The sequence below is a fragment of the Crocodylus porosus genome, unplaced genomic scaffold, assembly GCF_001723895.1.
Source record: "Crocodylus porosus isolate Cpor-Errol unplaced genomic scaffold, CroPor_comp1, whole genome shotgun sequence".
NCBI classification, from domain to species: domain Eukaryota; kingdom Metazoa; phylum Chordata; order Crocodylia; family Crocodylidae; genus Crocodylus; species Crocodylus porosus.
Window position 1 is genome coordinate 1,354,629 of NW_017728927.1, and position 14,158 is coordinate 1,368,786.

The 14,158-nt window shown below is 43.8% G+C and overlaps 1 protein-coding gene across 1 annotated transcript in view; it reads left to right on the forward strand.

The window, feature by feature from the left end:
- DNAH3 (dynein axonemal heavy chain 3) overlaps positions 1 to 14,158 on the forward strand; it is a 112,004-nt gene that overhangs the window by 27,786 nt on the left and 70,060 nt on the right. Inside the window, exons 7-13 of the mRNA XM_019542168.1 lie at positions 2,368 to 2,563; positions 4,891 to 5,016; positions 7,808 to 8,003; positions 8,793 to 8,972; positions 11,735 to 11,871; positions 12,034 to 12,139; positions 12,816 to 12,994. Coding sequence (XP_019397713.1) covers positions 2,368 to 2,563; positions 4,891 to 5,016; positions 7,808 to 8,003; positions 8,793 to 8,972; positions 11,735 to 11,871; positions 12,034 to 12,139; positions 12,816 to 12,994 — 1,120 coding nt within the window. The remainder of the gene's footprint in view (positions 1 to 2,367; positions 2,564 to 4,890; positions 5,017 to 7,807; positions 8,004 to 8,792; positions 8,973 to 11,734; positions 11,872 to 12,033; positions 12,140 to 12,815; positions 12,995 to 14,158) is intronic.

A 14,158-nucleotide genomic window follows, 5' to 3' on the forward strand; every position in this document is an offset into this window, starting at 1 on the left:
TGCCCTCCTGGACCAGCAGTGGGAGCAGTGGCAGGAACTGCTGGTCGAGCTGCCAGATGAACAGTGCACAGTGGCGGGAGCCACTGTCCCTCCCTCTCCGTGACTGCCCGGCCCTGGCTGGGCAGCGCTTGCCCCAGCCCTGGTCCCCACCCGAGCCCCTCCCTCACCACAGGGCGTGTTGATCTGCCCCCACACACCCCTTCCCTTCCCCCTCCCTTTCCACCATTTACCAGTTGCACCCAGTATTGACCGTTGTAAAGGAACCAATCCCACATTTGTAACACTGATCCTATGGGAAAATTGGTTCTGAGTTATGATGTTTCGACTTAAGACGTGGTGTTCAGGAACAATTGCACTGTAAATATGGGGGCTGCCTGTACATCATCTACCAGTCAGCAGGTGATTTCTCAAATTGGTATCTTGGAGGTGATCAATACCTGATACTTCAGACAGGACTAAGCACCAGTTATGCAGTAAAGCACATTGAGGGTAGGTTTCTTTCCACAGCCTTGCAACGATTTCTTTATGCTCTGAAAAATTTCCCCTTCTTTTATGTTGCATATGTTTGCATGATAGGTCATAAAATTCTTCCGTCCTGGCAGTAAGTAATAAGGTTCTTGACTGCAGGATGACTCATGGGCTTTCCATGGAATGAAATATTTCAAAATGCTTAAAAACATGTTAAAATATTGACCTGAAAGTGTGGCCTCTTGTTCTTCTGTTATAGGACAGCATACAAATGATGAATCATTTTCATTTTAATTTCCATAACCTTCAGTACCAATCTAGGTCCCCCCTAACTTCATGCTACATGATTTTAGTGTCCACATTCCCTTTCATATGTTGTATTTGTGTAAGAGAATGCCTGCTTTTCATCCGTTGTGCTCACTTATACTTGTGCAAAGTAGATTTACTAGGTAAAGGGCTGGAGACCTTTTACTTGCCTTGGGCCATTCCTTGTGACCCAGCTGGCACTGCAGGCTGTCCATCCCCTGCTGTACCCAAGTGCTCTGTGCAGAGGAGCTGATTTCACACTCTGCACTGCCTCCCTCCCACTGTCACATCTTCTTTACATTGTCTCTTGCCCCAGCTTTCAGAGTAGTTAATTCAGTGAGCAGAGGCTGCAATGTGGGGGGGAGAAAGGAGCCCTCTGTATGGAGTGGGAGGGAAGCTTGAGCCCTCTTTAGGAGTCTGCAGCCAGGTTGTTAATAAAAGACGCAGACTGAAATAACATTTGTCGTATGATCGGCCCCTTAAAATAGTCCAAACAGAAGAGTATGGCTGCAGAGCCCTTCTCTGATCACATGACAAATTAACCCTCATTGTATGAAGGTTCAAATAAAGCTGCTCCTAACTGGAGTGACTTCATTAATTTCTGTCTGCTCTGGCTGCAGCACAGTTTGACCTGAGCTAATGTCTCTGGATGGGAGGGGGAAAAGGCAGGGGAAGGAGGTCCCTTTTCTCAGCCTCACTGGAACGTGGAGGGGGCGGGCAGTGGATTGAAGCCCCTTACCTCAGCCTCTTGGCTTCAAATTGCCGATCCTCCATCCTCCTAATCCAACAACTAAAATCTGTTGGATTGGGAGGATTGATTTCTATGAATTGCCTTGACTTAGACCTGGGAGCTGCACTTCTGTCTGCACCTAAAATGTAGATTGAGGAATTTAGACCAGATCCCACGGCTAGGCTGCAACAGGGTTTTACTGTGCCACTTCTAAAACTTCAACTGGATTGCAGGCTGGATTCAGTTTCTTTGCAGGCTGGATTTGGCCTGTAGCCCATAGGTTTCCAACCCCTGTACTGGGATGTCATTCAGATTTGGTAGTGTACAGAACCACATCCTCCCACTGAATTTCACAGAAGATATGGGCATTTCACAGATTAGACCTTGAATTGACATAGTATTCTTTTCAGGTATCTTAAAATGGTAACCATCAGAGTCATATTTCTGCATCTTTCAAACATTTGTGAACATCCTCTCAATTCTCCTGAGATGCATGGAGGTATTGCTACCCCACTAGAGAGGTGGCATGCTGAAGCACAGTGTGATTAAGTGGTCATGCAGGTGGCTTGTGGGTCAAACTAGAAAAAAATCCCATTTCTCCTGAGATGGTTCTTGTGCCTTAGCCACAAAAATATCCTTCCTCTCTCTCTTTTTTTTTTTTTTTTTGGGAGCATAGCTAATAATATTCTCATTCTCTCTTGTATTGCATTACTTTACCATTACATGTCTTTTGAATGAAATTAACTAACTGATACTGCATAATGATGTGCATTTCAAATGGCACAAAAGTGAACCAGTGTTTATATGTGCATAGGATTTTTAGTCATGCTTTTGGTCTCAATAATTTGTATGATATGTTATAGTTGATTACATCTTGATGGATCCAACTGAGAGAAAGAGACTCTTCATTAGAAGTTTCCCACGCTCTTTTCCTCAGAGAGTAATCCGTGCACCAGTCCCATGGCATAACACTTACCAAGAAATGAAAGACTGGAATGAAAGCCATTTGTTCATAGTGAATCCCATGATGCATACTTTGCAACATCTCTGGTTTACTGAGTAAGATATCTTGTTTACTATATATTTGATAGAGTAATTTTTCATTTTGTGTTTTACTTCAGTGCTTTTTTAGTTCTCACATTTCTCTGTGAGGGGGATGCATGGCATCACATTAAAAGCAAGAACCATATTCATAGTTTTATAGTTGTTTCATGTTGATAGGGTCGGAAGGGACCTGAGCAGATCATCGAGTCTGACCCCCTGCCATGGGGAGGAAAGAATGCTGGGATCAAATGACCCCAGCAAGGTAATTGTCTAGCTTCTTTTTGAAGACCCCCCTAGGTAGGAGAGAGCACCACTTCCCTTGAAAGTTGGTTCCAGATCCTAGCTGGCCTGACTGTAGTGCCTCCTGATGTGTAGCCTGAACCTACCCTTGATCAACTTGTGGTTGTTTTTCCTAGTTATTCAGGGTAGTGCTCAGGGGAACCAGGCCTCTCCCGTTCCCCGCTGGTCCCCCCAGTAAGTTTATAGATGGCCACTAGATCCCCTCTCAGTCTTCTCTTGTGGAGGCTAAACAGGTTCAGGTCCCGTAGCCTCTCCTCGTAGGGCCTGCCCTGCTGCCCCCTGATCATGCGAGTGGCCTCCTCTGGATCCTCTCCATGTTATCCACATCCCTCCTGAAGTGCGGCGCCCACAACTGGATGCAGTACCTCAACTGTGGCCTGACCAATGTCGCATAGAGGGAGAGTATCACCTTCTTGGACCTGCTCGTGATGCTTCTGTGGATGCATGATAAGGTGCAGTTGGCCTTCCTGACTGTGTCCTCACATTGGCGGCCCATGTTCATCTTGGAATCAATAATGATTCCAAGATCCCTTTTTTGCCTCTGTGCTGACGAGTAGGGAGTTCCCCAGCCTATAGGTACGCTGCTGGTTCTTTCTCCCTAGGTGCAGTACCCTGCACTTGTATTGAATCCCGTCCTATTCTCATCTGCCCACCCCTGTAACTTGTCCAGATCTAGTTGTAATCTGTCCCTCCCTTCTAGTGTGCCCACCTCTCCCCACATCATAGTGTCGTCCACGAATTTGAACAAGGCACTTTTCACCCCCTTTTCCAAGTCGCTGATAAAGATGGTGAACAGTACAGGCCTGAGGACCGAGACCTGGGGGACTCCACTGCCCACATTCCTCCAGGTCTAAAATGACCCATCCACCACCGGGAAGGACTGGGGCCCCTCACAGTTCGGAGGCCACTTGGCCCACTGGCAGCTTGCAGCTTGCCCTGCAGGCGCTTGCTGAAGATAGAAATGGTGAGGCACCTGATCCTTTTTTTCTGCGGCGCCTGCTGCCTCTCCTGCAGCCAGAGGGCAGGCTCTAGCTCTGACAAAAAAAAAACAACAAAAAAAGATCAGGCCCCTTGCCGTAACATGATGGAAAAATCGAATCAGTTTAGTCCTCAGGTTTTCAGTTTATGCCCCACCATTTCAATTTAGGGGCATAGAATAAAACTTGCAGATTAAACCGCTGTCACATGTACAAGCACCCTTCTTACAACAGCTTCTGGATTTAGGCAGGAACATCTGTTTCATATCCCCATATAACTGAGGAATAATGGATGTGCTAATACCACCGAGACCAATTTTTATGGCAGAATACTCCATTCCTGAGTTAATATTCCCAAATGAGATGACTAATAGCTTTTGGCTTCCCAACCTAATATCTGAAAAAGGCCTGTTTTTTAAGAAAATGGGTGCTCATTTTTTTCTGAGAATTAGGTCTTTTAGAGTGCCTCCATTTGGGCATGCAAAATGACAGGTTACTTTTGAAAATGATGAACTCCATTTTTTCTTGTGGCGTTAAGTTTAATATTTATTACTATTAAAGCATTGGGTTTTGTGCAAATATTTGCACTTTGTGGTAAGGAATCTAAAAAATTGATTTGGGACTTGTTTACAGAACCTTGCAAACTGTGATGTGTGTCTTGTGATGCACTGAATCACAATGTACGAAAAATTGACATGATTTTGACTTTTTGTCCTCAGAAAGGAGCCAGGTCCACACTTAGTTCTATTTTTGTTACTATGTGATATGAGGAAAAGCAGCTGTGCCTCTGCATGTTTGTGTTTGACCAGGTGGAATAATGAATTTAGAAAAAGGGACTGAAAAAGTTATTGTAACATGAATAAGGGCAAATGCAAAATGAAATTCATGCAGTCCTGAATGCTATTTTAATAGCAAAAGTGTATTAAAAAATATGTAGAGCAATTTAGGAGAGAAATAGCATGCATCAAATTAACTGCTTATAAGAGCTTCTCCTGTTGCATTTGATTTACCTTCCTTTAAATTGAACTCCTCTCACCATCTACATTTTTACTTTATTTGCTGTAGATTTAGCAACCTAAGATTTGTTCGTACAGAAGAAATGCTTTTGGGTGAGCTGCCTCTGTTGCCTGATGAATTTGGAGAGTTAATTCAAAGACATTGTATGGAAGCTCGTGATATTCTTCAGAAGAAGTCAGTACAATGCTTAGGACTGGTAACTAAACAGAATGTTTTTAAGATATGAAGGCTTAACTTGGTCAGTAACTAAAGAGGAGAAATCCTATATTAAGTGTGGATTCCCATTTGTTCCTAAAAGTGTTTGCACGTGCAGTTTGGAGGGATTACATGCAGTAAATGTTACCACTGCTCCACATCCTTCTGCTTTCTATCAAGCAAACCCCTGATATCTTTTGTTTTAATGAAGTATTTGAAGAAAGCACTGGCAATTTTTTTGGTAGTAAGTATTGCCTGATTTGCTTCAGTATATTAGCTGCTTGCATAAGCAAGAAGTCAGGTGCACATTTTACTGATTTTTTTTTTATAGATGAAAACTCACACCTACATGTTCCAAAGGGCCATGCCCATTTGCAGCAGTGTCCATACTTAAATAATTGACCTCCAGATCCTAAATGAAGCCATGCACATTGTATTTGCATTGGGTTTGATGTCTCTAGTATTTAGAAACCGTTGCTGTTTTAAGTGATCAAACTAGGCTAAAAGCAGTAGGCCAAATTGTGCAGTCAGCAAGAGTTTTTGTCAGAAGAAGCACTTGTCCTGTAATGTATAATATCCCCATTAGTATGTTTATTAGTCAGAGTATAATATAGAACATATTTAATTCTTTAAAAGTGTCAAAATCATTGCCCTATTAAGTTCAGTGGGGCCAGGATTTCACTTATAATATCCATGATACAGACTTTAGTTGTAGGATAACAATCCCCATCTACTGCATGAGGGGATTCTGATTAGCTGATTCCCATTGACTTGAGCAGCATACTATTAGCTTTTAAGTACCTGATCCAGAGCATATTGTCAATGGAAAACTCACATCAACTTCACTTAGCTTTGTATCAGGCCTTACATCCTGAGGCATCTCTACTACAGAGAAAAGAAATGCTGAAGCACAGACAAACATTTAGTTTTCAGGCTGGTGTCACTGATTATGTGGCAAGATTCTTTAACCATGTCTGCATGTGGAAACATGTGCTACTGTAGGCTTTTAGGAAGCTAGCCCAAGAGAAAGGAAGCCATTTCATTAATGAAGCTTTCCAAGTTTTTGGAACATGGGATTTGTTGTCAGGTCAGAATTTGCTTGCTACATTGGTCTTGCCTAGAGCTGTGTACTCAGGAGTAGTTTAGAAACATAAGCAGGCTGAGAACCTTGTTTCTTCAATCCTGTTAGAATGAATTAAGGAAAGACATGCTGGGGACTCTTGGGTACTCAGGATTCCCTTCTGGGCTGCGGGGTTTTTATCTGAAACTGGTAATGTTAGTCTGAGCCATTTGGTCTCCCCTGTATGAAGCCTTTGAAATTAGTAAAGCTTAGACTGAATAGAGGAATAGCACTTCTATTTTATGCTGCTCACAGAGGAGTGTGAAGGGAGAACTGGCTGTGAATAGAATACAAATGCACCTCTTTTCAAATGGATTGTTTCTTTCTCCAATTCACTACAAATCTCGCTTGAGTCCTGCCTGTTTCAAAGGGTTCACATAAAAGATATGGACCAGGTTGAAAATACAGAGCAAATGTCTTTGCATCTCCTGGGTACTAATGATCGAAGCTTTTAGAAACAAATATTAAACCCAGACGACTGTGGCCACATACATACACAACTGCCAAAGCAAAACCTAAAAGATATGATTGCTCCCGGGGAGGGAAAAGAACTATTTAAGCTAAAGGACAATGTTGGCACAAGAACAAAAGGGTATAAATTGGTCATGAATAAATTTAGAGTGGAAATTAGAAGAGGGCTCTTAGCCATCAGGGTTAAGTACAGACTGTCAAAAAGCCTGAGGCTGAATCAATTCAGTCTTTGCAATTTAGCCTAAGCTGCACAGATTACATTGAAACAGAAGTGAACAGACATTTACCTTTGACTCAGGAAATGCAGCCACATGCCTCCAGTGGCCCAGGCCAGAAGCTGGGGGGTGCTACAGCACTGCTCTCTGTGTGTTCATTGTCTCTTCCTGATGCCCCTGGGATTTGCAGTCCATAATTACAGCAGCAGGACTCTGCAGGGTTTCATCACTTCCTCTTCCTGGTTCCAGGTGTCTCTGGGATTTGTAGCCCACAGTTGCAGCCAGCGGTAAGTTTGGGTGAGGGAAGGGGTGTTTAACCCCCCTCCCTGGCCTCAAACCCCAGCCAGTGTTTGCCTGGAGGGGTAAGCAGTTGCCCTTGCTACAGACTGGGCTGGATCCTTAGCTAGGCTTGCTCCCCTCTCCTCCTTGTCACCTCCTCACTGCTCCAGCTAGGGAGCATAGGGGTGGGGCCAGCCCTGTTCTCTGGAGCAGACAGCACAGCCCAGCCCATGACTGAAAAGCATGCTGGGATGCGGGGGGACTGTGATTTAACTTGAACCAGGAAGAGGTCTGGGACAGAAGTTTCATAAACCAGTTTGACACAAAACAGTTAAGTCTGATACTACTGAATTTTACAGGGCTGCACTGTGAGCGCTTCTGCTGTGGCCTCAAACTTTGCGACTTCTGAGCGAGCTGTCAGCTGCGCACCTTAGCACCCATGCCACCCCAGTCCACAGATTATAGTGGTTAATCTCTTGGTATGCATTGAAACCAGTGCCAAGAACCATCCCCAGAAGGCATCCCAAGCACAAACAGTCCTGTTTTCTAAAGGTTTTCGGGACGGCCTCTGCTAGGTGTCTGTTTCAGTGGTCCTTTAGGTGTTGATCTAGCACTAGTTTCATGGCATGCAGCAGGTTCAATCCGCAAGGTTTTAAAATAGGGTGTACTTTGTTTTTTATGGTAGGTGGATACCAACCTGTGCATCCCTCTTCATTGATCAGAAAGAGAAGTGGCTTCATTTGGCACCTCAGAACGACTATGATTCCCCTCAACAGATTGAAGAATATTTTGCTTCTGTAGCAAATCTCATGTCATTACAACTACGTGAAATGGTTGTTAACTCTTTAGAAGATCTCCTTGCATTTTTTATGATACACAAGGTATGTGTAATGAAGTGTGCTGCTGTTGCTTTTCAGTATGGTGTAGAAAAAATGATTTAAGCAACTGTAAAATGAAATGCTTTAAGGGTTAAATGTCCTAGATTCTCTTTGCTTTCAAGAGATATGCCTTAATTCTGTACAGCAACCCAGGCTTCTTGAGTGATCTAGAACTATTCATATGAGTAAGAGATTGCAAAATAACTACCATAAATAACAAGTTCCAGAAGCTTCCAATTATGCCTGCAATGAGTGTGCATTTATTTTCTTTTATTATTTGAATAGGCCCTGACCCAGAAGAGTGTTAAGTATGTGTTTCTCTTTAAACATCTTAGGTCTCATTGAAGTCACAGGTTCTCTGGTTCCTGGGATCAAGCATATAGACTCATAGGTGACTAGAACTATTTGCTTAGACATTTATTAATATGACTGAGGTCTCCTTGGTGCTAGGTGCTATCCAGACATTTTGTGTGCTAGGGGGTTCACATCAGACAAGTAGAATTGTTCTTTTAAAAAAGAAAATAGTTTCTTAGGAGTTCGATTCTATATAGTGGTCAGGGCTGTACTTCCATCAAATCATTGAAGATGGAAAGCAGTGAGGCCTGGGTGTACTGAAAGGATGTAGGTGCCTAATTCCAGTTAAGAGTTAGGTGCCAAAGTACTTTTGGGGATCTGTACCTGAAAAGATTGGGCTTCAGATCAGGGTAAGTGAAAAATACACCAGTGGTGCAGATTTGTGCGCTATCTTGATTTCATAAGCAAGTATCCTTTTCTTTCCTTCTTTTTCTTGAGGATGGGAATGACTTTAGAGAACCTTATCAAGAAATGGAGTTCTTTGTACGTCAAATACTAATCATCAAACTCAGTGTGGAGGAACCCAAAATTGTGTTTGAGCCACCTATGAAAAAATGTTGGGACTTAATCTACCATTGCTTCATGGAGATCTTGCGGAGTTCAGAGGAACTTCCAAAGGTACAGAGTAAAATAGAAGAGATGGAGTCTACTATCATGAGGAATGTTTGGGTAGAAACCGTCTATGATATAGACAACAAATGGAGGAGTGTGGTATAAGTGTTATCCATAGTATGATAAGCCTTTTCAATGATTGCAGAGAAACGTGGAAAGGATCCCTGCTTTATTTAAGCTACTTTTTCACATATTTGATCTCACGTATGGTTCACACGGAAGGAAAATGTGTAGGCCAGTGAAAATATACCTTTGCTTGCTGCAAATTTTCTTATGGCAACTGATTTTTCTATCAATATTTTAAATGGGGACACAGTGGTAAAGAAGCTATGGCATCTTGGTCTGGTTACAGAGATGCACATTCAAGCCTCTCGGCACATTTGTACAGAAGGCCACACACCTCCAAACTGTACCTGGGCACCTGGTCATTCAGACTGAGGTGTTAAATGAGGTCAAATGTGACATCTCTGTCTACTGTTAGCCCAAACACTTGCCTGCTTTATTCCACTGACCTGAGGGGCCATTTAGAGTCGGGTGGACCTTTGACATGTTTTGATTCTAAATTGGAGCATTTTTTATTTTTCATATATGTTGGTATGACAGACCTGGGGAATCTACTGCAGCATTTGATGCCAGCTAGTGGGTAGACTTGCCTGCCCTCACTCCCTGGCCTCTCTCACCTCCTATCTCTCATCTGCCCCAACTTGATCTTATGATATTTAATTTGGGAAGATGCCTCCAGAGGCCAGGGTAGCCTCCTCCTTGGTGTCTTTTTTGTCTAGTCCTCAGAGCACCTCAGCCTCCAAACTCCAATCCTTGGGGCTCCTCTTCTTCAAACTCTATGGGGTGTAATTCACCTTTAAGGTGATCCCGGCTGTGCCCTAGGGACTAGAATAAGGGATCTACTCAAATGGTGGTTTTGCAATTTTTGTGGAAACTGCAAAACAGGGCAGTTTCTGCAATCACTGTGAAAAATGGCATTTCTGACAATTTTGCAGGAATCACCCCCCAAAAATAAAAGCTTGCTGGAATACAAAGAAAGCACAGCAATCCCTGCAACCATAGAGCACATGTGTCTGAGCTAGTGGCATAGGCTCAGTGAAGGCATCAGTCAGGAAAGTGAGAGGGTTTTGGTGCCATCTTGTAAGAAGCCAGATGCAAAGCTGCAGTAATGCTGTAGTCTGAAGATGAGTGATTGGCCATCGCAGCCAATCAGTGGCAAGGGGCAGGGCTGCCGGGGAGCCTGGACTAATCTGCGGTGTGGGAGGGGCTTGCTGCAAAAGGACAGTGAAATGGGCTCTGCATGCCATGAGCAGCCCGTGAAAATCCCTTTATCTTGCCATGATTTAGGAGGTCTCTAGCTATAACTGTGGCCTCTAATCATCCCCATAGCCATGTTCATGCCTCACAGAAATCAGTTACCACTTGGACAGGGCCTCCTTGCCCAAACTGACACTGGGTCCCTCAGGCCCAAAAGCCCTTGTATGGACTTCAGTCTTCTTAGCTTTGACAATTTTTTTTCTGTGACTGAGCCCTCTCAGCCCAGGATTACTGCTGTAGACCTTGGGCTCCTGCACCTCAGCCCAGTCTTGCTTTCTATACCAGCCCCTGGGGTTCTTGATCCCAGTGAGACTGCTCTTGCTGTCTGTGCCAGCCCTTGAGGTCTGAAGCCCCAGCAAGGTGACTCTCAATACCAGCCCTTGGTGTCTCTGGCCCCAACAAAGCTGTTCTTGCCCTGCACTATCCTGGGGTCCGTGGCCCTTACAGGGCTCTATGCTAGGTGTTCCTCAGGCACCCTGTAGCCTCCACAGATCTTCCATAGCCACAGTCCGGTTCTCCAGTGTTTGAACTTAAACGTAGAAGAAATAACTAGAACACAGTGCGACTCATTCAGACCCCACCAGGGCTATACCAGTTGCCATATCCCTCCCCTAAGGGGCTGACTTGATTCCCCAGCTCACAGGGTACCTCCTTTTTCCTGGCAGTCAGCTCTGTCTTTAGCTCCTTCCTCTGCAGCCTGCTGGCATGGATTGCTAGCCCTAGTCCAAAGGCTGAGTTTATGTACGGCTAAACCTTGCCCCTTCTGGTCATCTGATTGGTGTTTTTGAACATGGGCCCAGGGGCTTCTGTTCAGTCTAAAAAGTTGTTGGGACTCCCCTGTCCTGAAGTCCTCTCTGGTTACCTAGCAGTTCCTGCTGTTGCAGGCTTTCTTCTGGACCCCAATTCAGCTACCTCCTCTTAAAGTAACAAGGGGCTCTGGCTATTTGTTACAGCTGGGAAACTACAAGCATTTTTGCCTGCATTTTATTCCTTCTGTTGTAGAATAGTGTCCTTTGGGCTATCTTTATGTTCTTAAATTAAATGTCAGCATCGTACACCCAGTTTTCAAATACAGGCTCCAGCAGAACAGCCAAGTGTTCACAGTGGTATTTAGAGATCAACATGTCAATGCCTAGGTGTACATTTTATGCCTCTCAATGCTATTTTGAGTGACCAAAAGTGATGTTTGAGCTGTTGTGGCTCAGAGTTAGTGTTCTAGGCTTTCTCTGATTCTGGCCCTGACGTGGCAAAGCACTGAAAAGTGCTCCAAGTGCATTTTCGGTGTTGAATTATGAATCATACTAGTATGGCAGGGTACTGTTTCTCCCAGATCACTAGGTAAGTAGAATTATACACTTTTTAAAATCATGGTGTGGGATGGTGAAATACCTTCTCCTATTATTATGAAGTGTTGTATCACTTTATTTGCATTATGGGGGTCCTTTTAGGTAGAAGTTCAAATCTTTCCAGAATTAAAAAGGGAAGACCACATTCTTCATACAGTCAGACCAGAGGAATCTTTGGTTTCAGAATATGTGAACAAAGCTGCAAGGATATTTGAGAACAACACAGTCGGTCCACAGAAGTAAGTTTTGGCTTTTAACATCTTGCTAATCTAGATCCACCATATGATAAAATTGTGTATAAACAATTAGAGTTAGTGCCATTTGTTGAATGCTTAATTCCAATTGCGGTGAGTCCTAACACTGACATTTTGTTTTTATTTTTATGTTCTTCTGTGTTTTAGGTACTTAAATGTGTACAGGAAATACAGTGATCTTTTGAACAACAAGGCAGAGCAAGAGGTTACTAATTTTTTGAAGGAAAGCCATTCCTTAGAAGCTTTCACCAAGGTAACATATTATACTATTCACACAGCAACCAACCTCTGCACAGCAGTACAGAGATGCAGGTGGCAAGTTTCTTATCCCAAAGAGATCCCCGGTTGGACCAGACTATGATCTCTTGAGGTCACTTCCAGTCTTACTTCTCTATGTTATATGATCTAAGAGCTTTTACTTTAAGGGCTTGATTCATCCTTGGAAGTGCAAGGTACTAGCAGTAATTTACATTCCCTCTGTCCATAGGGAAGCTGTGCTAATAGAACAGATGATAATACTGTTTTCTATGCATTAAGCTGAGGAAGGCAGTTTGTGTTACAAGAAGAAACCCACTGTAGAGGACTATGCAGGTCATGAGCTGAATTAGCACATCTCCTTGATTCTTTCTTGCCAGCCTTACTTGCATTCTGAGCTTTCCTGGCTGAGCTAGTCCCTAGCTAGTTGCAGCCTGCAGGCAATATGAACTACTGTATCACAGTGGACTTTCTGCAGTTGGGGTTCTTCAAGAGCTGAAACCTAAACATGTAAATATGGGTTATTTCTTATTCCTGTGGGTTATTTCTGTGTTAAATATATTATCTACTTGGTGGGTTGCAGCTAATTTTTTATTCTTTTGTAGCATTTGCCCCTCCCCCCCATGCCCACCCCTTCTAAAGAAACTAATAGGATTATTTTTCCCCTTTTGCAGAAGATTAACAGTTTAACAAAACTGAAAAAAGAAATAGCCTCCATGCATGTCACTGTCCCTCTCGCCATGTTCTGCCTGGATGCTTTAAAGCTGAATGAGGAACTTTGCAGTTGTGCCCAAAAACTTAAAGATAGGCTTATTGAGTTTGAAGTGGATGAAAACAGAGAATTAAATAAAAGGTACATGTATGCTAGATTGCTTGGTTACCACTACATTTTGGGTTGATGTTGTATATTAGTGCCTAAGGGACCTTCATCCCTCTGATAGATTGTATATTGTTAATCAGATATGTGTGGAGGATCCCAGGTTGTTAAAATTGAAGAAAGGAGGTCTTTAACTTTTTTTTAAAAAACACTTAAATTAGGCTGTATCTGAGCACATGTAAACATTGCAGTGAAAACACTTGACAATTATTTCCTCTTTTGCTGACTTGTTCAGCTAAGAGCTCATGGTTTTCTGTTTTCCTTGCAAGAGCTGATGCCCATCTAAAGCAGGATAAGGGCTGTAGGTACCTGTTGGAGAAGTATAGGCCCTAAATTCAGGTGCTGACAAATGAAAAAAGACTAAGCTTTTTAAGATGAATTTATGGTGTGATAATACAGTACATGAGCCTCAGAGCTGTTCCACATACCATGTGCATCATCTTTATAGCTCATGTGTATCATGCCTTAAATTGAACATGAGACAGATTGCGGCTGGACCATGACAGATCTGAGTGTCAGGATTTGCATGGGGCAGCCCCACGTTCCAGGACATGGCTATGCCATACTTGATTGGCCTGAGGGCAGAACTGGTTCCAGGACCTCATGCCCCAGCCTGATCACCAGAAGCAGATGAGTGGGGTGCTGTGAGCCTGACATTAGAGAGCATCTCACCAATCTTGGGTTCACTACACCCCTTTAAAAAGTGTGTGTGGCTGGGCTGCACATACAGTTTTTGAGGGTTTGGGTGCATTTATACCTCAGGATCAGAGAACTGCTTCATTTTTTCTCCCTCTGCATTTTCTTCTCAGCCAGGCTGGCTGACCTGCTCCACCGGGCTTTAAACTAAGCCCACTGGCGAATGGGGGGACTACTGCCCCTGCTGGCCTGCTGAACGGCCCTTGCAAAGCCAGCGGACCAAGGCACTTAAGAGGGCACTTAAGGGAGCCCACCCCTGACCCAGCCCTGGCACAATCTGTGGGCAAGGCAAGAGCCCCCAAGGGCACACTTGCTTGCCTGTACGCTAATGCCAGGAGCCTGGGCAACAAGCAGGAGGAGCTCGTCCTCCTGCTCAGTGCAAAGAAATATGATGTCATTGGGATAACGGAGACCTGGTGGGACTCCACCCATGACTGGACCACG